Source organism: Leuciscus leuciscus (assembly GCF_965113295.1).
Source record: "Leuciscus leuciscus genome assembly, chromosome: 14".
In the NCBI taxonomy this organism is placed as follows: Eukaryota; Metazoa; Chordata; class Actinopteri; order Cypriniformes; family Leuciscidae; genus Leuciscus; species Leuciscus leuciscus.
The window spans coordinates 6,455,760-6,476,322 of record NC_138738.1 but is presented as its reverse complement, the minus strand read 5'-3'; the positions used below and the strand labels follow the sequence as shown (position 1 = coordinate 6,476,322).

The 20,563-nt window shown below is 35.7% G+C and overlaps 4 protein-coding genes across 6 annotated transcripts; 1 reads left to right on the top strand and 3 right to left on the bottom strand.

Moving 5' to 3' along the window:
- The first annotated feature begins 2,641 nt into the window (after positions 1–2,641).
- On the top strand, positions 2,642–7,460 carry LOC309513736 (uncharacterized protein). The gene is made up of 5 exons (XM_082189720.1): positions 2,642–2,746; positions 3,218–4,022; positions 4,142–4,279; positions 5,194–5,264; positions 5,452–7,460. The coding sequence occupies exons 2-5, from the start codon at positions 3,227–3,229 to the stop codon at positions 5,785–5,787; spliced, it is 1,341 nt and encodes a 446-aa protein (XP_082045846.1). The 5' UTR covers positions 2,642–2,746; positions 3,218–3,226; the 3' UTR covers positions 5,788–7,460.
- A 142-nt stretch (positions 7,461–7,602) lies between these two features.
- On the bottom strand, positions 7,603–10,822 carry LOC309513737 (uncharacterized protein). Of its 2 annotated transcripts, none has more exons than XM_082189721.1 (5): positions 9,880–10,822; positions 9,197–9,446; positions 8,538–8,667; positions 8,317–8,439; positions 7,603–8,178 (listed from the first exon to the last, which is right to left on the bottom strand). In XM_082189721.1, the coding sequence occupies exons 2-5, from the start codon at positions 9,396–9,398 to the stop codon at positions 7,713–7,715; spliced, it is 921 nt and encodes a 306-aa protein (XP_082045847.1). In that variant the 5' UTR covers positions 9,399–9,446; positions 9,880–10,822; the 3' UTR covers positions 7,603–7,712. The 2 variants fall into 2 exon arrangements, with proteins under 2 accessions (XP_082045847.1, XP_082045848.1); XM_082189722.1 differs by having other exon boundaries at positions 8,538–8,646.
- A 9-nt stretch (positions 10,823–10,831) lies between these two features.
- rplp2 (ribosomal protein, large P2) lies at positions 10,832–14,595 on the bottom strand. 2 transcript variants are annotated; one of them, XM_082189723.1, is made up of 6 exons: positions 14,434–14,595; positions 13,825–13,949; positions 12,751–12,874; positions 12,393–12,441; positions 12,177–12,278; positions 10,832–10,952 (listed from the first exon to the last, which is right to left on the bottom strand). In XM_082189723.1, the coding sequence occupies exons 1-6, from the start codon at positions 14,578–14,580 to the stop codon at positions 10,876–10,878; spliced, it is 624 nt and encodes a 207-aa protein (XP_082045849.1). In that variant the 5' UTR covers positions 14,581–14,595; the 3' UTR covers positions 10,832–10,875. The 2 variants fall into 2 exon arrangements, with proteins under 2 accessions (XP_082045849.1, XP_082045850.1); XM_082189724.1 differs by having other exon boundaries at positions 10,876–11,739; positions 12,153–12,278.
- A 2,381-nt stretch (positions 14,596–16,976) lies between these two features.
- On the bottom strand, positions 16,977–20,174 carry rps26l (ribosomal protein S26, like). Its single transcript, XM_082189502.1, has 4 exons — positions 20,121–20,174; positions 18,167–18,344; positions 17,935–18,065; positions 16,977–17,076 (listed from the first exon to the last, which is right to left on the bottom strand). The coding sequence occupies exons 1-4, from the start codon at positions 20,121–20,123 to the stop codon at positions 17,041–17,043; spliced, it is 348 nt and encodes a 115-aa protein (XP_082045628.1). The 5' UTR covers positions 20,124–20,174; the 3' UTR covers positions 16,977–17,040.
- Positions 20,175–20,563: the final 389 nt, after the last annotated feature.

The following is a 20,563-nucleotide window of genomic DNA, read 5'->3' as shown; positions in this document are numbered from 1 at the left end:
ATTTCATGTTTGTCATGTGCTCCAATGTAATAAGAAAGAAGTTAATTTTCTCAGGCAATACGGGTATCAAGCAGTTATGATCTGTTATGTTGTGAAAAAAACAATTATGTAGCATTACTACCATGAATATCTGTTCACATGCTGAACGTGCTGGTTCTCCCTTCCTCTCATCTCAATGAAGCTGTAAAATCTACTAATGAACGTTACTCATCCCATGAGGGATTTCCCCTGTTGCTTCACGTCTGTTGCTCTGACTCAATTACCCAGCTTTGTTACACCCAGTTCATTCATTATTTACGTGATGTTTTGGTCTCACTCAATAATTCAAAATAGTCACATGATGGTCTAATAACTGGAGTAAAGTTCAGAGTAAAATAAATATATTTTTTTTATATATTATGAGCACACTCTCATGGGTAGTTAAACTACATAAAAGAAATGGGAATCAGTCCCAACATCAAAAATACATTTTCCCTTATACATTCATAACAATTACCCACATAATTTGCAAGCTATACCCACATACGCAAAGACCGCAAACAAATATGTTGAATACAGTGGTTTGTAATGTTTGCATCATTAAGGCGTATCAAAGAAACAGATTCCCTTCATTCAGTAGCGACTTTAGTTATAATAACCTAGCCTACATAAATACTGAAAAACATTAGAAAGCATTTGTATTTTTAGAAGCCATATTATGCAGCAAACATTAATCTTCTGTCTGAGAACATATGTGTGTTTGGACAGTGCACTGCCAGCTATGCATTGTTAAAAAAGAAGGAAATACTTTATCTTTTTGCATGTACCTACAAGTCCTTGCCTGGACAGTGGAACCTCCAAATCATACATTTACTCAGTTTAAAATAATGAGAATAGAGGTGTGTCTCTGTTTGCACTCACTCACACTTGAATGCCAAATTGACAACAAAGGTCATGTTCAGCCTATGGCGTCAAAATCCCATCTGTCCAAATCATATGAACAGATACTTCCTTAAAGTTGTCTGCATGCTGCATTTCCCACAAACCACATCATTTGACAGACAGGTATGGCTTGCTGATTACTGTGTCGCTCGCAAATGACTCTAATAAAACTGAATTATGTGTATGAGTAAGCATCATTTCCCAGACTGATAGGCTTTGCATGTGCGTGCAATAATGCAAAAGGTATTGAGTGAAAACAAGGTGACAAGTCAAATGCCTTCCAGGAAACTGTCATGATTTCAGTAAATCAGCCACGGTCTGCCCACACATCCTTCAGACGACCTCTAGTGGCCATCGTATTGAACTGTTTAGTGGAAGTCGACCAAAAAGAAAACACATATGGAAATAAATGTATGTGATATGCAGAATTATAAATCAAGACAGAATGGAACTGTATCTTTACAGGATATGGCATATGTAAGCCATACAGGAAGTAATGTATATAATGTGAAGTGCATCTGTCATCATTTACTGGATACCACTGTAATGCACACCTATTGGTACTGTATACAAAGTAAAAGAAATCACCTGGGTACACTTGTATTCTTGTTATCATCACTAACTCAATATAGACATATGTTTTGAAAGTAAGGACATAAATGTACGCAATTATGTAGCCTATCTATGCATTTATGTATTTTCCAATTCAGTAAACTGCTATGAATACAATATGAACAAATAGTACCTGACTATATAAATATATTTCTATTAGGCTACATCTGTTTTAATCAAAGGATGAATTGTTAAAGTATGAAAAAGATCTAATGTCCTTTTTTGGTGAAAAGAAACCTGTAAACAAGCACACAGAAGACAAACTGGTTCGACTGAATTTTCCCTCTCTTTCATTTTTATGCAACAACATGTGACATAATGTATTAAGTTCAGTCAAGTGAATGGTCAAATTAGCAAATTCTTTTCCAAGTGAAGACCAAATTGTTTCTGGTGTTGTTTCATTGTCTCAGTTTTAATCTCCATACCTAAAGGATGACTCTTAACTTTAAATAAAAAAATGTGTCTGGTAACATTATTTTATATTACTTTTCATAAAATCAGAAATGCGATTCCCTGAAAAATGTATTTATATTGCAACTCCTGAATTTTCTCATACCCACTTGTATTTTCTTGGTTTCATTTTTGTCATGCGCAAGAGTCAGATTTTCCATGTCTTATCTTAAGTCTCTAAATTTACACTTACATTAAATCATTTAGCAGACACTTTTATCCAAAGCGACTCTACATAATAGGCTATGATTCAGGAATTGATTTACCTCATAAACAGTTTAGCTAGGCTACATGCCATCTAACAAAACTTACAGTAAATGGCCTACTGACTACAGAATGATGCTATCTTTTTTTTGTGTCACGGTTTAGGCATAAATCCATGTATGCCAAATTTGGGGGGAAATGAATAGTTATTTTATTGTATTCGCTATTATTGCACAACTATAGCTCCTCTTCAAATCCACTTGGAATTATATAGGTTAGGTTTCATTTATAAAACAAATTCTGGTGGCATTTCCCTGATGTGCGTCGTAATAAAGAAAATAGACTGCGTCGAAACTGTAAACATCACATGACGTGCTAGCTTACCTGAGTGATGTCACCCTGTAGACGCGCCTGCTGATTGGTGGATCTAAAAAATAAAAAATAAAAAGGGCGTCTTTAAACGTTGCCTAGATGTCGAAGGTATCTTAAAGACACAAACAGCCTGTCACACGACTCACACCACAGGAGATAGGAAGAACATCAAAAAGTGCGAGAAATTGTAAGTCAGATAATCAATGGTTTATTCGAACATTTCAATGCATGCCAGTAATGTTCTCATGGTAATATCGTAATGTGTTTTCGTTGCTATAGCTGAATATACGGGTGCCGTTACGCTATTTAAACGTAGCCCATTTTTAATAGCGACAGTTCTTGAAAGGACAGTTCACTCAAAAATGTACATTTTGTCTTATTTTACTCATCCGTATGTTGAGAAAATAATGTAAACAACCCTTACAATTCCGAGATCTGAGGAACGCTGAAAGGGGAATTAAAAGAAAAGTGAATGTGACTGAGGTATAGCATAATACGCAGCGATTAATCGGACGATATTTGGCCAGTTATTAGTATTGAACGATTAACTTGTCAGTGTATAATGCACTTTTTCTGTTTTAAGGTCTTTTCTTTTTGTTAATTTTGATTAAATATTTAATAAAAAATAAATGTTCATTTGCATTGTTGTTTTTTACAGTATGACAGCATGGCATCCATTTCAGCTGATTCCCATCACACCCCTCAGCTGTTGTCAGTTGGAGAAAAGGATAAGAAACGGTTGCTAGAGGTGTATGTTAAGCGAAGTCTCAGCCTTAACGATGGATCTCAGTGTCCTCGGAGACAGGAGGACAGAGAACGCAAATGGGTCCCCATAACAGAGCAGAAGACAAGAGATCACAAACATACATCTCTTATCTTGACTTCACAAGCCTCCATCTCAGATGAGAACATTAGATATGAGTCTGTCCCTGAACCACAACTGGACAAAAAGGAGATGTCTTATGAGAAGAAATCCAAAAAGTGGAAAGTTAAAGGCAGTCTGCGTCGCAACGATGGATCTAATGGGTCTCAGAAGTCCAATGGCAAACCCAAGAAGTGGTTTAAAAATTTGGATAAGGGCAAGGAAGAAGGAGGGCAAAGCAATGATGCTCCCCCCCAAACAAGTACAGTTACTGTTGGAGAAATTCATTCAAAGACGCCAAAGTCTTCCACAGTGGAAAGGAAGGACAAAGAAGGCAAGAAGACAAAGAAACCCACTGTATGGAAGACTTTCTTGAGCTGGTTTTCCAAAGGAAACATTGAAAAGGAACAAGATCATCAGAGAACTGAAGAACAGCTCCCAACTTCCAAACCCTCAACACCCCAAATGTCTTGTTTGCCTTTAGCTGATGGCAAATCAAATGGTGACATCAACCTGCGGCGCTCAAAGTCTTTGAAAAAGAAATCGTTCCACAGGAGATCGTCAAAATGGAGGCGAAGTGGAGATATGTCCACTGCAAAATGTATGTATCTAAAATTTTCTCAATGTATGTTCAGCTGTATTATGTATGTTCTTTGCATTAGTCTGAAGTTCACATATATATGGGAAGAAAATTCTAAATACGTTTTTTTTTTTTCACAGCTGTTAAGATGGTGGAACCCACCACCTCATACTATGAGAAAATGTCAGAAGAACTGGAGAAAATTGTGCATGAAGTGAAAGACAATCCAGCCGATGACAATGCCACTTTTCAGCCAACAGACCAGAGTGGTGTAAAGGGTGAGTGTTATTATAATAGACTCTATTTGAATGATGCAAATGAGATGGGTTAAATATTAGGCAGAAAGGACACCACAAACCATTATAGGTTTCAGCTAGTTGTGTCACAGTTTCCCAATTACTCAAGACAACTGAAGAAGGATGAGACTGAAGAACGGATAGTTCACCATCATGTTGTTTTAAAACACTTTCTTTCTTTTGTGGAACACAAAAGAAGATATTTTGAGAAATGTCTCCATTGCAACACTGTTTGGTTACCAACATTCTTCAAAATTGTTCTTTTGCGATCCACCAAAATCATACAGGTTTGGACAACTGAATTTAACAGAATTTAAATTTGTGGCTAAAAATGGCAAGTTATAACTTAAGCAATTTGAAAGTGTTTCATTAATCATTTAAATAATTATTTGCTTATTCTTGTGTTGTTCCAAAACCATGTGCTGTTATTTTTTTAGTGGAAAGCAAAAAAAGAATTTTACATTTTCAACAATTCATAGTGACTATGAAGGACAAAAACTCTATAAAGTGCCATAAAAGGAGTCCATGACTTCTGAAGTAATACTAATGATCATTTAATTAAGAACTTCTGCTCCGCATTATTAAATCTTATTCTCCATTCTGCAAATTCTCACACAAAGGCTCCAGAAGTCTTTTAACTACTTCTATGGTGTTTTTGTCCTTTGGAGTTTGACAGATGTTGCCACCTTAACCTGTTAATGTATGGAAAAGCTGGGTGAAAAATAATTTGTGTTCAGCGAAAAAGAAACCCACTATACAGGTTTTGAAAGACATGTGAAGAGTGAATAATGAGCGAATAGGCATTAGTCTCAGGTTGTTGTTTTTCTTGATGTTCAAAGTGCACAGTATCTTTTATAAAATGTCTTACATTTTCTATCATATTTCTGCAACTATAGTCTCACAAGAAGAGGTTGTCAGGAGAATCACAGAACTGATAAAACATCAAGGGGACATAATAGATAACAGGGTAAGTGTATCGCATTCCTTCTGAAATCACTAAACATTACTGAGACATTTTGTTTTAGTTTTGCAGATGTTTATTTCAGTTTCAAACATATATGAAATGTTAACCTGTTCCATGTAATGTGGTATTTAAAGGAGGTCCACCCATTTCCATTTTCCCACTAACGTTTTCTCATCTCCTGTCCCTTCAGCTGAAAGAGAACGTCACCGTGAGCACTTATCTGGATGGGTTCACCTATAGATCCTTCCAGCAAATGGCTGATCAATATGTTCAGTCAGAAGTTCCAAATAAGAAAACCTGCCCGTCCGTCGTGGCACCAGAGCTTGTGAAGTTCGCCTTCACTCTGGACTTCACAGCCCAAGTTGCTAATCTACATCGCCAGGCCACAGGCCACATCATGGGCTTTGGGAACCAGTATCTCCAAGATCGCTTCACTCACATGAGCGAGAGCCATCCGCATCTCCCTGACATTAAAGCAGAGGATCAGAACACGCAGAACTCTGAGCAAGAATTCATAAGCTTGTAGAAGCTTATGCTATTAAGATACAATGTGGTCGATCGGATCACAAGTGGACGACGCTACAGGTGTAAACGGGGTCTAAAACGCTTTGAGCTTGTCCACTTTCGACCATTCAACCAGATTGCTTTCGTTCGGACTGTAGACTGTAAAAAAATAAAAGCTACAAAAGACCGCCATTATGGTAAACGCACTAGCCAGGCGGGATTTTGGTTCTGACACAAATTTGGTTTGAAGACGTAAACGTAAACGTAAAAGAAAAACGTACCAAACACAATGCTCTCTCACCATTCCTGATTTCTAACATGCACTCACCGCGTTTGGCATTGTCTGGCAGAAACTGAAGTTTGTCTCCAGGCGCATTCATATATAAATTGCATGAGCTTATTTCATCCATTAGATCAAAAGATCTGAAAAAGCCCATACATTTACCCACCCATAGACCCTCCCCTTTAAGAAATCAGGACAGAAGTGGTTGAAAGTGGACAAAAGAGACGGATTTATACACCAGGTGTGAACGGGAATGTGTCTCCCTCGTCTGAGATCCAATCGACCAAAACACATCTCAATACCAGGTGTAAACTGGGCCTAGTTGTCAGAGTTTTACTGGATATACCTTTGAACTGTAGCAACACAAAAAAAAGGATGAAGGATTTTAAAATAGGCATTTTGTTTTTTTGCACAATTTTTTTTATTTTAATGACTTTTCTGTAGCTCAAACAGTAGAGTGTTGGCGCTTGCAACGCCAAGGTCATGGGTTCAATTCCCAGGGAAGGCAAGAACTGATAAGAATGTGAATGTGTACCTTGAAATTCAATGTAAGTCGCTTTGGATAGAAGCGTCTGCCAAAATGCATAAATGTAAATGCATAAATGTAATCTGTATATTATACCTCAAATTTGTAAACTATACTTATTTAAAATATATATATGTTGTAAATGTATATGCGGGCATATGCAGAAGTTTCATATATTGCTAATTCAAATATATTGAATAAATATGTTTTGTAAAGTGTTGTTCATGGTTTGATTTATTTTCTTCTAAAACCATATTTAAATTATTCAAGATAAAAAAAACTGTTAATAAGCATAGTAAATTTAGTTAATGAATGACAAAAAAAGTTTATGTCAGTAATATGATTACAGCCAACTACTGACAGCTATAGTTTTATGCTGATGTGTGCAATAAAAAAATTATTTTCATTTGATCCATCCTTAATTTGTGTATTTTTTTTACATTTTATAAATGCAATAAGCAGTTTCAATAAATCAGGCTGTCCAAATCCAACTTGATAATGCATTTATTAGATTTGAACAATCTTGCATACATAAAACAGAATATGACTTTGGCATGTTTACTATTACATGTTTACTTTATTCTTACTACTAAATTTGAAATAATCATTTAGTAATATTATGTACTTTTGCCATTTGTATTAGTCTTTGTTTTTTAAAGAAAAATCCTATATAGTTTTAGCATTAATTTTAGTAATTATTTTATTTCAGTTAGTTCAATTTTGTTTAAGTTTTTTTAAGTTTAAGTTTTTCACCTAATATTTATATTATATTTTATTTTAGCTTTATATAAATTCCCGGAAACAATATTTAATAGTTTTAGCTCTAGTTAATAATAACAATTTCCATATTCAGCATATCAACCAAATATTCTACACATGCACTGAACATTTTTTTTTTTGTTTCAACTTGGAAAAAAAAGTAAGTGTTTGTGCTGCCTTAAAATTTTAAGTTTAGACAACTTGAAATGTGAAGTTGTACTAAGTTGGATATTTGAGTTGACTAAACTTAAAATTTTAAGGCAGCATGAACACTGTTTTAAGTTGAAACAACAAACACGTAGTCAGTGTCGTTGTTTTTAATCAGCCATTAGAGAGATCTTTAAGAGACTTTTATCTGCAATAAATAACGCACTGTCCTTCAGTCTTCCTCTTGCACATCCATGTAGGAGATACAAGGAGAAGAGTCTAGTCTAGTCAAGTCTAGTAATAAGCTTCTGTCATAATCTAGCGTGTTCTTCTGAAGCTGTGGTGTTTCAGAATGGCTGTCCATTTCTAACTCCAAGTTGAGCTGCAAGAGGAAGGTTGAAGATAGTGGCTTTGCATCTGTAATGATGTTATCTGTCTTTCTGCAGAAATCGCCGGATCCAGCGAGCTGGAAACAGAGGAAGGATCGTTGTCTAAGAGGCTGGGTTTGGCTCCTGCGCTCCGGATGCTTCTTCCAGGTTGAAGTAGGAAGACGGCATGACAGAAAACGCAAAGCAATAGAAAGTAAAGGAAAAGAGGAACAGGGAAGGAAAGTCAAAGAAAGAGGGGGGAGACAGGACCAGGGTGCAAGAAATAGAGCAGGCATGGGGACCAAAGGTGGAATTTGCAAAAGCAGGAATCTGGAAAAATTCAGGAACATCTAATTATGTCCGTAATGTGACATTAGAAATAATGCAAAATGGGAAAACAGGAAGTAAAATGTGTAATTTCATGTTGATTACTAGTTCAATCGTGTATGAAAGCGTTGCTAGTTTTACCTGTTCGGCAACAGTCTTCTCAAGTGTGTGAGGGGGAACCGCAGGTGTTTGATCACTTCCTGTTTGAATTCCCTGACTGCATTCAGAGCCTGGTGGGGAAGTTTCCTCGCCCTGCGCAAAAATCTATTTACATACACATGCAAAACAACACAAGGAATGTTATTCCACTAATAAGATCCTCAAACAAGAATATGAGCAACTGATTAGACTAAAGATCTTACCTATAGAAGAACGAGATGACTGCTGTAGTGGGCAGAGTGTACGGCAGTAAGGCGTAGGATATGAGACGAAACGGCAAGATGTTGTGAAAGGTCCAGATGCCAAACTGTTCTGCTAGGTTACAAAGCAAAGCTGAAGAGAGAGCATAATGCATAATGTTCTTAGAGTATGTTTTTTTAGTTAGGTAAGAGGTAGTGTTTGTCATCTATTTCACTAAAGCCGGGAACACACTTAACGACCGTAAGGTCGATTATGAATGTAATTTGATCCTTACGACTGATCCACGCTGAGTCAGAGACAGTTGCGTTCATTCAGTGTTTAAAATCTGCTCCAGTCGTTGGAAACAGTCTGTAAGTGTGTTCGGTTCAGTCTTAGAATATTTCAGCTAGTCGTTAAGTGTGTCCCCGACATTAGTCACAAACAATTTGTACCACAAAAGCATGTGCCTGACATTTGCCTCTCGTTCTGTAGAGCAGGTGGGATGGGTGTAATGAGGGAAAGCGTGATGGAGGGCTGCCCACTTTCCTTCATAAAGCTTTGCTCTTCAACTGCACAGCTAATGTTTTCCCAACTCCGGAATCACCAGTGACAGCTGAGAGTGTCAGTAATAAAGTTGGAAGTGCATTGAATCTGGAACTATAATGTGTATTCGGCTCCTCACCTCTTTGTATCCATGCTGGTAGGCTGATATATAGTAACTGCTCCAGTGAGTTCAGGTTCCAGGGTAGATCTTCAAGACCATGATGGAGCTCCTCCGGTAACTCAGTATCTGTTCTTATCTCTTCAGAATGCTCCCCTTTGCTCCACATTTGCTCCTCTTCCTCATTTATGTCACTTTCTCTGACTTCTTTTGTTCTCTTCATGTTCACGTCCTCCTCACATACAGATTGGCTTGGTTTATGTCATTGTTGCTAATGGATTGAAAGCGTGTTGTCTTTTAAAAGATTTGGACAAACAAATTCTAATATTTAAAACCTAATGTAAAACATGTAGGCCTGGTGTCACAGACAGGGCTTAGATTAAGCCTTAGTTCAATTAGGACATTTAAGTATCTTTTATAAACATGCCTTAGAAAAAACATTACGGATGTGCTTCTTGAGACAAAACAGTGGCACTGTCATATTTTAAGATACACCAGTGCAAGTTGCTTTCAGTTAAAACAGCTCAAACTTCCATTTTAGTCTGGGACTATATGTTGTTTTCCCCGGAAACCCAGATAATTACAAATTTCATGTGTTTTCTAAAGAATAAATGTTTTTTAAATGGCACAGATTTCCCATATAACCCACCAGTTAATCTCAGTTCACCTTTAATCTTACATGTGTACAATTTTAGGCTACTTACATGATAGATCATATCATCTTTAAAGTCCTGGAGTGGAAAGGAGAGCAGCAGAAGCTTTTTCATTATACTGCAACCCTGATTTACGTTGAGCAGTGAATTAAACTCTTATTTTAGAGAGAGAGAGAGGCAGTGGCCAGTCAGCATGACAGGGTTTTGCCAATTTATGTTATTCTGCCACCTGGTCCTATTTTTATACACCAGAGCCAAGTGATTGATGGCTGTAATACTGCAATTGACATCTGACCAACACATGCTCGGAGCCTTTTGCCAGACACTTGTTATTTTAGAAGTCACCTTCCTCCAAAGGGTGATTTTTAGTGTTAATGTATTTGATCTGATCTCAGTTTAATGTGCAGAGACAACTGTAAATGATCATGTTTAGTTTTGAGTGCTCTGACATGCCAACTATTGAGTCTACCAATGACATTAGTTTGGAGCCAAAGTAGCCTGTTTGTTGAACAACTGGAGATGGAGAAGGTGCAGTAGGAATGTTTAGGAAACAATGATTATTTTTCAATATTACATTATTAATGAAGACTAATTCCTAGGTTTTGGCATTTATAACTTGAAACGAGCCTTCATTTTTCATGATCAAAGATTTATATCTAACAAATGTGACTATTATTTTAAACTTTAGCAGTGAACCTTTACAATAAGGTTGAAAAATACTTCTACGCATTTATTAATTAATGTCAGTTAATTTCAGCATTTACTAGAAGACCATTATTCAAATTAAAAGTCATGTCTGTTATTATTTAATGGACCTGAGCTAACATTAACAATAAACAGTTGTATTTTCATTAACTAATATTAACCAAGATGAATAAATTCTGTGTATTGCTCACACAAAAGGTTGTATGCAACAAGTTTTGGCAAGTCCTATTCAACTTAGACAACAAAAATGGTTTACCATTTTGCAGACAAATAATCATAAAGCATCTTTAAACATAAATGTTTTCCTTTTTTTATTGTATTTTTACAGGTACAAAAGAAAGATTAATCAAAGAGGCCAAAGCCCATGTCTTCATCAGACTCCTCAGATTCTTCCTTCTTCTCTTCCTTTTTCTCTTCCGCTGAAAGGCAAACATGCAAATGTCAAATCACACATAATTCACAAACTTTCCAGGTTATTTTTGACTTCAGACAAAGTATTTTATCACTCGAGCAAATCAGCCGACTTCAGCGATTTAGTAAAAGGGAATGAGGAAGAAATGCTATAATCATATCCGTAACAACACAATGCCTAGCAGGTGACGTTCAAACTGCTAACGAAAAACACCAGCAAAAGGGTTGGAAAATTGTGAAAGAGAATATTTTGCTAAAATTTGAAACGTAATGCATCTGGAAAACTGTAAATAATGACAGTGAATAAAAGTATCCTGAGCAGTTTTATTCAAGAGAGCCTATAACATTAAAATTATCTTCACTATTCAAAAAAACTAACTGGACTGAAATAAATTGTTGTGTCTGCTGTCAGTATTACTGAGATAGAATTAAAGTTATTAATATTTTGCATTATTATTATTATATTTTTTTACATTTTCTGCTTTCATTTTAATTTGACCTATTTTTTTGTTATAGTTAATTTATTTCTAATAATTTTGTTGTGCTTTTCTCTCTCTCTCTCTCTCTCTCTCTCTCTCTCTATATATATATATATATATATATATATATATATATATATATATATTAGTTTCAGTTTTTAGTACAATTTAAACTATATGAAAATAGCTGAAATAAAATAAGTTTACATTTTTTAAATATTTTATTATAGTTTATTATAGTCAAGTTTAGTTTATTTCAAGTAAGTACGAAAAGTTTTTCTGTGGTTTTTGTTTTAGTTAACTATAATAACCCTATCCGATTGTTAAGTCTGACGTCACACGTCACGTTTAGCCTTTTCCGGGTCCTAGCGCTCCTCTCGTCCAGAAATAACAATGATGGAACCTGTAAATGTATTTACGATCACGTCCTTCTTAGTGAGGCACCCTTGGCGGTTTAAATTCCTTTAACACCAACAGAGTGGTTAGTGTAGCTCATCACTCAGGTGGCATAATTAAGGGTAGAGTCCAGGCATCAATGAAAAAGAAGATTTACGAGGTTGAAGTGAGTTAGCTCGGGACACGAGACACAGCACTGCGGCATTGTAAAAACACTCAATAATAACCAAAACACTAGCGAAAGCGGTAGGTAGGTAGGTAGAGAGGACCTGGACTTTGGACCCGGAAAGAGTATTATCGGAGAGTGGTTACGTCACGACTTAACAACCGAATTGGCAGGTTTATTAAAGTACCCACCTGCAGGTGCTTCCCCAGCAGGAGCGGCTCCAGCGCCACCAGCGGCGGCAGCAGACACCGCAACTGCACCACCCGCTGGAACGGAGGCTAACTTAGAGAGGCCTGTGGAAGCATACAAGTGAAACGACAAAAAAGTTAGTGTTATGAGGAACATGTGTTATGCTCACATGATTTTAATCTTGTGTAGGTCAAACAGTAAAAGCAATGCAGCCTTACCGGCATTCATGACTTCATTGATGTCTTTGCCATTCAGTTCACTGATGACCTGTTGAGTAACAACAAAAAACATAAGGATTGACTCATCGGGGGATTTAGTTGCTGTCCATGAGCATACGTGTTATTGAGTAAGAACAAGGAAAGTGCACCAGAGTTCAATGTGCAACAACACAGGACTGTATGGAAATCCTTTTTATTTTTTTACTAATAATAACAGAATGTACCCAAGAGATTTATTTATGGCAAGGAGTGGAGAATAAAAAATGTATGTTATGATGAATGTTAAGATATTTAATTATAAAACACTTAAATTGTATTAGGATGAATTAAAAACAGGTTTATTAGATCCAGGATCCACCTTGTTAAGACGCTCATCATCGGCCTCGATTCCGACACTCCCCAGAATGTTCTTGATGTCTTTGGAGGATGGGTTGGTGTTGCCACCCAGTACAGCCAACAGGTAAGCGGCCACGTAACGCATTCTAGAAGAGAGGTTACACTTATTTTATAACTGATAAATGGATTTGAGTATATGTATCCTCTATTCATATGATTTTAAGAAGCATTTGATCAAATATATGGATTAACAAAAAATAAATTTAAATCACCATGAAATCAAAATTCACAATTCTTTTTTTGTAGAATAATATTATTTTATTATCATTTATTTTATTATTTATTATAAATGATGCATGGTTCATATGCATTTTTGATTCATATGATCTTAAGAAGATTTGACCAAACATGAAAATATTGACTAAAAAAACAACCAAGTTAAATACAGCTCCTAATCACTGATCTATATAGAACAACCATATAGACAAAAATCTGAAATTTCAAAGAAATCTTTGGTCTCACGAAGGGTGCTATAAGATTGGAAACATGGTTTAAATTAAATATTTCTTATATAACTTACTTAACTGATAAATTATGAAATGGAATTACTATAATCATTATAGTTATTAATTTCACAATTTATCAGTTAAGTATATAAGAAATATAGTATAATACAGTTAAGTATAACGTTATAGTATAATGTAATGCATAGATTGAAAGTCTGATGTTCACTCTGCCTTGCTAAGCGTTGACTAGGTTTAGCAAGTGTGTTATACATATGCTTTGTTTAGGGTTAATGACATATTTATATTTTAAAACATAATTCAAATAATCAGAACATTTTTCAACCCTTCACGTCTTATTTGTGTTATTAACTATAATGACATTCTGCCATATTTCAATTCTACTCTGACTAGAGCCAGAGAATGTCTAGCGCAAGGAAACAAAATGGAGTATGCCTATATAACTTGATAAGCACGTGCTTACCGAGTGGAAATACAGTTGAATTTTAATCATGAATACTAGGTTAACAAAACTGTACCTAAACACACTTTAATACTTTCAGCTTATAAGTGAAATGTCAATGAAAACATACTTTAAGTCTGCGAAAGACACGAAACGTCGGTCACGCTGCAATTTCCGGAAAAGAGAGGACGAGTGGAGGAAAATAGCTGAAGAATGAAGCAGTATGCGATGATCTGATTGGCTGCACGATGCATCCTGTCAAAATGGGAGACGATGATTGGATGCTATTTTTTCCTCGATCATGGCGTCTTAGCAATGATTCTATCAAGACTTTTAAGGGCAATATTTGCGAATGTTTGGCAGTTTTACCCTACCTCTGTGAGGAGTTTTCCATTAAAAATATTAATAGTTTACATGAATAGTCTTGAACTTGTTTATTCTACAAATAAAATTAAATATGAATTGTCTTGACAGTTGTGCTTTTTATTTTAATTTTTTTCGAATCAAAATCCCCTCCAGTATAGCTAACAACACATTCAACAACACCTCATATGGTGAATACAGAGATTTTTTAATATTTTATGAACTGCTAAATCTTCTAAATCTAAAAAAGTTTCAATATGTAACTAAAAAGTAGTAGAATTTGTATAACTTGGGCTTTTATCCTTTTCGTGGCATTTAAACCCGTCATTAAAGGGATAGTCATCCAAAAATGAAAACTCTGTCATCATTTACTTACCTTAAAGTTGCTCAAAACCTGTATGAATTTCTTTCTTCTGCTGAAAACAAAAGAAGAAATTTTGAAGAATGTCAGAGAACATACCCAGCAAACATGCACCTTTGGGGCCCGAATGGGGCCTTTGCGGGCAGCCCACTGTGGGCCCATAGCCCAAAGACTACACTATAGTTTAAAAAATATATATTATGGAAGTCAATGAGGTCCATCAACTGTTTGGTTTCCGGCATTCTTCAAAATGTCTTCTTTTGTGTTTAGCAGAAGAAAGAAATTCAAACAGGTTTGGAACAACTTGAGGGTGATTAAATCATGACAGAATTAAACATTTTGGGTGAACTATCCCTTTTAAGTTCTGACCTAGATGCAAAGCTTTCTGATGTTTCATTAATTGCATCAGCTCTTCGCTATCTTTTATTAGAGTATGTAGAGTATGTATTAAAAGTATGTAGACACTATATCATAGCCAAAATATAGAATAGCACGTATTTAAAGTAAAACAAACAGCTCCAGATATAACCACATTAAAAGTGAACAAAATCGAATAGACAGAAGCTTTTTATTGGCAGGAATGAAAACCTCACAATGGCAAACACATCAATCACAAACCATTTACATAATAAAACAAGTTTCACAGCTGTACTGGTAATTAACACAAGCTTTACTGAAAGAGCCCTAAAATTGGATTCAGTTCCAGTTCGATCTTGATGTATAAAGCAGTGGAACTCTGATCAGGGAAAATGAATGAATTTCAGGAATGTCTACAGTTCTATAAGCTCTTCATCCTTCTCTTGTGTAAAGAGATATGACACAATTTCCAGGATAAACTCCAAGATTTTTCTCCAGCTGGTCACATACCAGATCTTATACAGGAAATCTCCACAGTGTACGATTAGGAAGAGTACAAGAAAAATGAGAAAGATCCGATCAGCGTGGTGGAGCACCTTCTCTTTGAATGTGCGTTGTTCCCATGGCACTGCGGCCCGAGCCTCACTAAATTTGCCAAAATGCATAAGGGCTTCCTCGTCACTGTTGATCTCCTGTGTCTCCATCTCCTGCTCCTCCATAGCTCCGTCACTTTCTGCCATCGTGTTCAATGCTCTCCAAAATTCAGGCCTTTGAAAATGGCTTTTTTAATGAAATGTTCAACTTGTGGAGACAGGCCTCTTCTCAGCGCGTGCTCTTTTGTTGGTCTTCCCTGAGCAACAGTCGAAAAATCGAGCCTGAAGTTATTGAATTGGCAGCAGCTTAATTCGTTTTCAGTCTTTCTTTAATACCTGAAGTTTGAGAAAATACAAAGGATGAACCAATGAACTGAATGAAACTAAATAGCTGTAGCCATTTTAATTTTGTTGGTTAATTTCCACAGTCCTCGTCAAGGCTGCTGTGCGTGTCTGGCTGAATATCGCAGGCTGATTATGAACTCGCACCTCACTAAGGAGATCACTGAGACTTAGTGACACTCAGCACTTTTCAAAATCCTACAGTAACAGATGGCAAGTGGAATAGATGCCAACAAAAGGTCTTTTAAGAACATTTATGTAGAAAGAAATTGCGTAAATTGAGTCAAATTCTGTCATTCAAACACCATTTATTGCACATTACTTTTCTATACCCATTTTAACTGTATTTAGGGACACATTATTGATTTTTTAAACACATTACTGGAATTTCATGACTTTCTTCTTTCTGCCTAAGAGTGGCATAATAGTTTGGATGCAACTATGCATACTTACACATTATAATTATACAAATAATATAACTATTATAATGTAAAGATGGGTGTATTATTAGTAATATGCAAAAAAAGCCAAGATTGAGACATGCTGCCTGACTGCGCCAACAAAGTTTGAGCAGCACCCCAAAAACCTGAACTTCGTACATCTGCGTTTATAAGGTGCATAAGCGTAGTTTAAAGTCAAAGCATGTCTGTCCAGTACTTGTATTAACATGATTCAAACTAGCAACAATCTAGAAAGACATGTGAACAGTGAAGATCATATTTTATTTATGTTTTAATATATCATTTTTTTATTTTTTAATAACTATAATGTAGGTATCACCAAATATGTTTGCTTTTATTATTCAGCTATAATAACAGAGGAAATGTAAGAATTAAAACATTGACATTATTCCTTTGAGGTGTGCTATTCGAGAAACAATGGATTATTAATGCGCTTATAAAAATCTGTAAATCGAGGTTGTACCACTGACTGCGAATATTAATTAAATCAATAATATGATCAGTTTTTCTTAGACCAAAAGACGCATCACAAATTTTGATCCTTAACATTGACATACATTTAAAACTATTTATGCTAGCAGTCTACGAGCTAGTGGGTGATGTTCAAAAATCAGGTAACTAGCAATATCAAAACGCTCAGATTCTTTTAATGTAAAATAATATTGGGGATATGTTAACCATAATACATAATTATATGTATATAATAAAAGAAAAGAAAAAATTAAGATTGAATATGAGAGAAAAATGACGGATTTAGAGCTCCAAACAAACTACGCAGCAACAATCAAAACAAAGAAACCCCAGGACCGGTCTCAGATATTTTTTATTTTTCTGCAAAACATTGCACAGAATGTGACAGTTGATTTGCTTCACATGGGCTTCGGAGGAGCTCTGGGAGGAGCACCCTGCAGGAAAAAAGGACAAAAGAACATGCTGAGATCCACATTAAAGTAACAATAATACAAGCATTGTAACTTTTCTAACATACTGCAGCTGTTGCTTTAACTTAAAGGTAGGGTAGGCAATTTGGCCGACATACAACTATTTGAAAATCTGGAATCTGAGGGTGCAAAAAAATCTAAATATTGAGAAAATCACTTTTAAAGTTGTCCATTTCTGTTCGCGATTTTGCTGCATCCACTCATTAAAATATTCTTTATATATATTTAAGGTAGGAAATTTACAAAATATCTTCATGGATCATGATCTTTACTTAATATCCTAATGATTTTTGGCAAAAAAGAAAAGTGAAAAATCGATAATTTTGACCCATACAATGTTTTGTTGGCTATTGCTACAAATATACCCGTGCGACTTGTGACAGGTTTTGTGGTCCAGGGTCACATTTTAAAAGATATTCATATTGTCTTCTGTGGGAGTCTCAGGACCACAAATGTTCGTCCAATCATTGCATATGGTCCAGCGTCACCGAGTGCCACAAAGAAACAGCAGGCACCTTACATACTTTACTTCACCTTACTTTACAGTTCCTCTTGAACCAAAACAACGAGCTTATGCTGCGTTCATGCCATATCGTAATGAGGTAATTTAACGCCTGCTCTCGTCTCGTGACACTTTGCAGATTCTGTTGTGTGTGTTCATGTGTTTTGAAGGAGGTGTGGCTTTGGAGGCGTTCTAAAGGGAGGGTGGGAGTCTCATGTTTTCAAAGCTAGCTTGCTATTGCTAGCCTCTCTGGAATTGCCTACCCTACCTTTAAAAGGAGTAATTAAGATTAGTCAGTTACAGAATTTCAAGGCACTTACGCCAGGCCTGAAGCGGGGAGGTGGTGTTCGGTCCTTGCGGGCCTCCCGGGATCTGTTTCTCACCACCTTGCTGTGGATGGCACAGCTAACACAGTAATGCAGCTTCACGTAGAGCTTGGGCAATACATATGCTACAAAAGGAAGAGCGGAAAACAGAAAACCACTATTTTAGTCTGGGAAGGCATACTAATGAGAATTGGTCAATGTTTTGGTTGTTAAAGCAGTCACTTACAGTCAAACACACTAGCTTCTGAGATGTCCCTCACAGCAGCAGCCTCCACAATGTTCCTGATGACAAACTTCTTGATGGCCTTGTCCTTGGGAACACAGCGGGCACAGTTGGTGCAGCGGATGGGCTGGACATGGCCACGGCCCTTCTTGGCACGTCCGTTGTTCCTTCTCTTCTTAGTCTAGCATTTGAAAATGGAAATAATCGATAATTAAAATAGTATAGAACATAATTCAATTAAACATCCTACATTTTCTGACCAATGAATTACCATGTATTTTAGGCTCAAGCTATTTAAAATTTATTTTATAAAAATTCTACTTTGCCCTCTCTCTCTCTACACACACACATATATAAATAAATAAATAAATATATATACATACATACATATATACACACACACACACACACACACACATACACGAGTAGGGTCAGGTCCAATTCTGGGATCTGATACTTGTTATAAAATTTTGATTCTGCTTATCGATTCCTGTGTGCGCATTTTAATGGGGCTTTAAATAAATCAAGTGAAAGATGATGCGAAATTCGGCACTCGTACACTGTTTTCTGTGCCGGGCACATTCAGAGCGTGTACACAGAAGCCGCCTCTCATATAGTGCGCAAATACTGAATTGAGTGTCTTCTTGTGCTTTAATACACACATAATTGTGTACCAGTATCCAACACTGCCAGAAGTAAATGTCAACAGACGAAGAAAGAAAACGCATTCAGTCTTAAAGTGACAGCAGCCTAATAAACCTGCTGCTGTCTGTGTTAACACTAATCAAAGAACAAAGAAAAATCACTCACTGATCTTGACTGAATACTTTTTGTAACTTGAATAAGGATTAATCTATATTTTATTTATAAAAAGAAAACTATGCAGTGTTATTTTATATTTGACTTCAATTTCTGAATTTTGTTCTTCAGTTGTATTTATCAGTGCTATTGCTTATTTGTTATTCTATTACTAGCCGTGTACTTATCTTAAATAAGACATTGATATATTTAGTCTAGTTTATTAGTTGTTCTTTAGGTTTCTGTTTTGTTCATGGTGTTCAGTTGCAAAAGAATGTTTTGCAAAAACACAGAATAAACATGTTTTGACTTTTATTTTTTAATACCAAAATGGAATTGAAACTGGGAATCGATAAGAAAAGTAATCGATAAGCGCCGGAATCTCTAAAATTAAAACGATACCCAACTCAACATTTGAGATCTGTATGAAACATCAGGAAATGTCCCATTTTAAATTTCCAAAAAATTTATTCTCAGGATTTCCATTACTACAGGAACCACAAACAGACCTACATTTTTTTATATATATATATATATATATATTACTTTTAAACTCAAATTTTGTAAATGTGAAAATCGCGATTTCCTGATGATTTTCCATTATGGTTTATGATCTGTATATTTCCAAAGAACAGCGGAGATCTTTATGCAACAATCAGAATTAATTATTGTAAACAAATTATTCAATTATCCAAGTGTCAATCTACTCTTTATTTTATGTTAGCCTAGAAATCCTGTCCTGAATTCATCAGTAGATGCTGCTTCAATCTTCAGTTTACACCCAAGTACTGACAGGCTGCAGCGTATTGCTATATAGACGCAACGTATCGACAATAACACAATTAGAATCGATACATCGAAGTCTTAATGGCAATAATGCCGTTTAAATTAAATGCCAGTATTTTGCTTTATATACATATATACACACAATACCCGGCCTGTCGATGCCGCGTGCTACTGAAGAGGAAGGCACATGCTAAACATCATCAGAAACTTCTGACTTAAACCGTCTAATAATCCCGATATAGTGGCCAGTATTTAATCAAATCAGATACGTTACTAACTATACTCGGTGATCACGTAGTTTTCTTGACTATATAAAGAAGATTTCATATACTAAAACATATTCACGGATCAATCGTGAACACTAAAGTCTCACCATCTTGAACGGGAGGCAGGAAAGAGGGCCGGAAAAGGCTAACCGGAAGTAAAACATTTCTCTGCTACACAACAAAAGTCTTCTGAACGAAAATACTGCTTTGATGTGATGCAAGGCTAGAAATATAAACGTTTAATTGAGGTATACAACTTAAATATATACTTAAAATAAAAAATATATTATATATGAATGAAAGGGGGGGAATACAAAGATTATATTTTATTCATATGTTATGCAATGTCCACTGTAGTGGACACCAGGACTCAGTTGCTTAAAAAATAAAATGGCAAGAAATTACATGAATTGGCAAAAACAATGAGATTTGTTTTATTCAATATTCACCAATCAGTTTTTAAGTTTTAGGATTTTTCAAACCAAACTTTGTGTAATGATGTGATTCTCTACTATGTTATGAAAGATTTAACAGAATTAATTGATATACC

Excerpts from the sequence above, each read along its gene's own strand:
- LOC309513736 (XM_082189720.1), top strand. The coding sequence starts at position 3,227 with ATGGCATCCATTTCAGCTGATTCCCATCACACCCCTCAGCTGTTGTCA. Across the intron at positions 4,023-4,141 it reads AGATATGTCCACTGCAAAAT|CTGTTAAGATGGTGGAACCC; the intron begins GTATGTATCTAA and ends TTTTTTTCACAG. Across the intron at positions 5,265-5,451 it reads GGGACATAATAGATAACAGG|CTGAAAGAGAACGTCACCGT; the intron begins GTAAGTGTATCG and ends CTGTCCCTTCAG.
- LOC309513737 (XM_082189721.1), bottom strand. The coding sequence starts at position 9,398 with ATGAAGAGAACAAAAGAAGTCAGAGAAAGTGACATAAATGAGGAAGAG. Across the intron at positions 8,440-8,537 it reads GTCATCTCGTTCTTCTATAG|ATTTTTGCGCAGGGCGAGGA; the intron begins GTAAGATCTTTA and ends GTATGTAAATAG. Across the intron at positions 8,179-8,316 it reads AGAAGACTGTTGCCGAACAG|ATTCCTGCTTTTGCAAATTC; the intron begins GTAAAACTAGCA and ends GAATTTTTCCAG.
- rplp2 (XM_082189723.1), bottom strand. The coding sequence starts at position 14,580 with ATGGGCCCACAGTGGGCTGCCCGCAAAGGCCCCATTCGGGCCCCAAAG. Across the intron at positions 13,950-14,433 it reads AGGTTTTGAGCAACTTTAAG|GATGCATCGTGCAGCCAATC; the intron begins GTAAGTAAATGA and ends CCATTTTGACAG. Across the intron at positions 10,953-12,176 it reads TGCTGGGGAAGCACCTGCAG|CGGAAGAGAAAAAGGAAGAG; the intron begins GTGGGTACTTTA and ends TTTGCCTTTCAG.
- rps26l (XM_082189502.1), bottom strand. Across the intron at positions 18,066-18,166 it reads AGAAGCTAGTGTGTTTGACT|CATATGTATTGCCCAAGCTC; the intron begins GTAAGTGACTGC and ends TTCCTTTTGTAG. Across the intron at positions 17,077-17,934 it reads CTCCCCGCTTCAGGCCTGGC|GGTGCTCCTCCCAGAGCTCC; the intron begins GTAAGTGCCTTG and ends TTTTTCCTGCAG.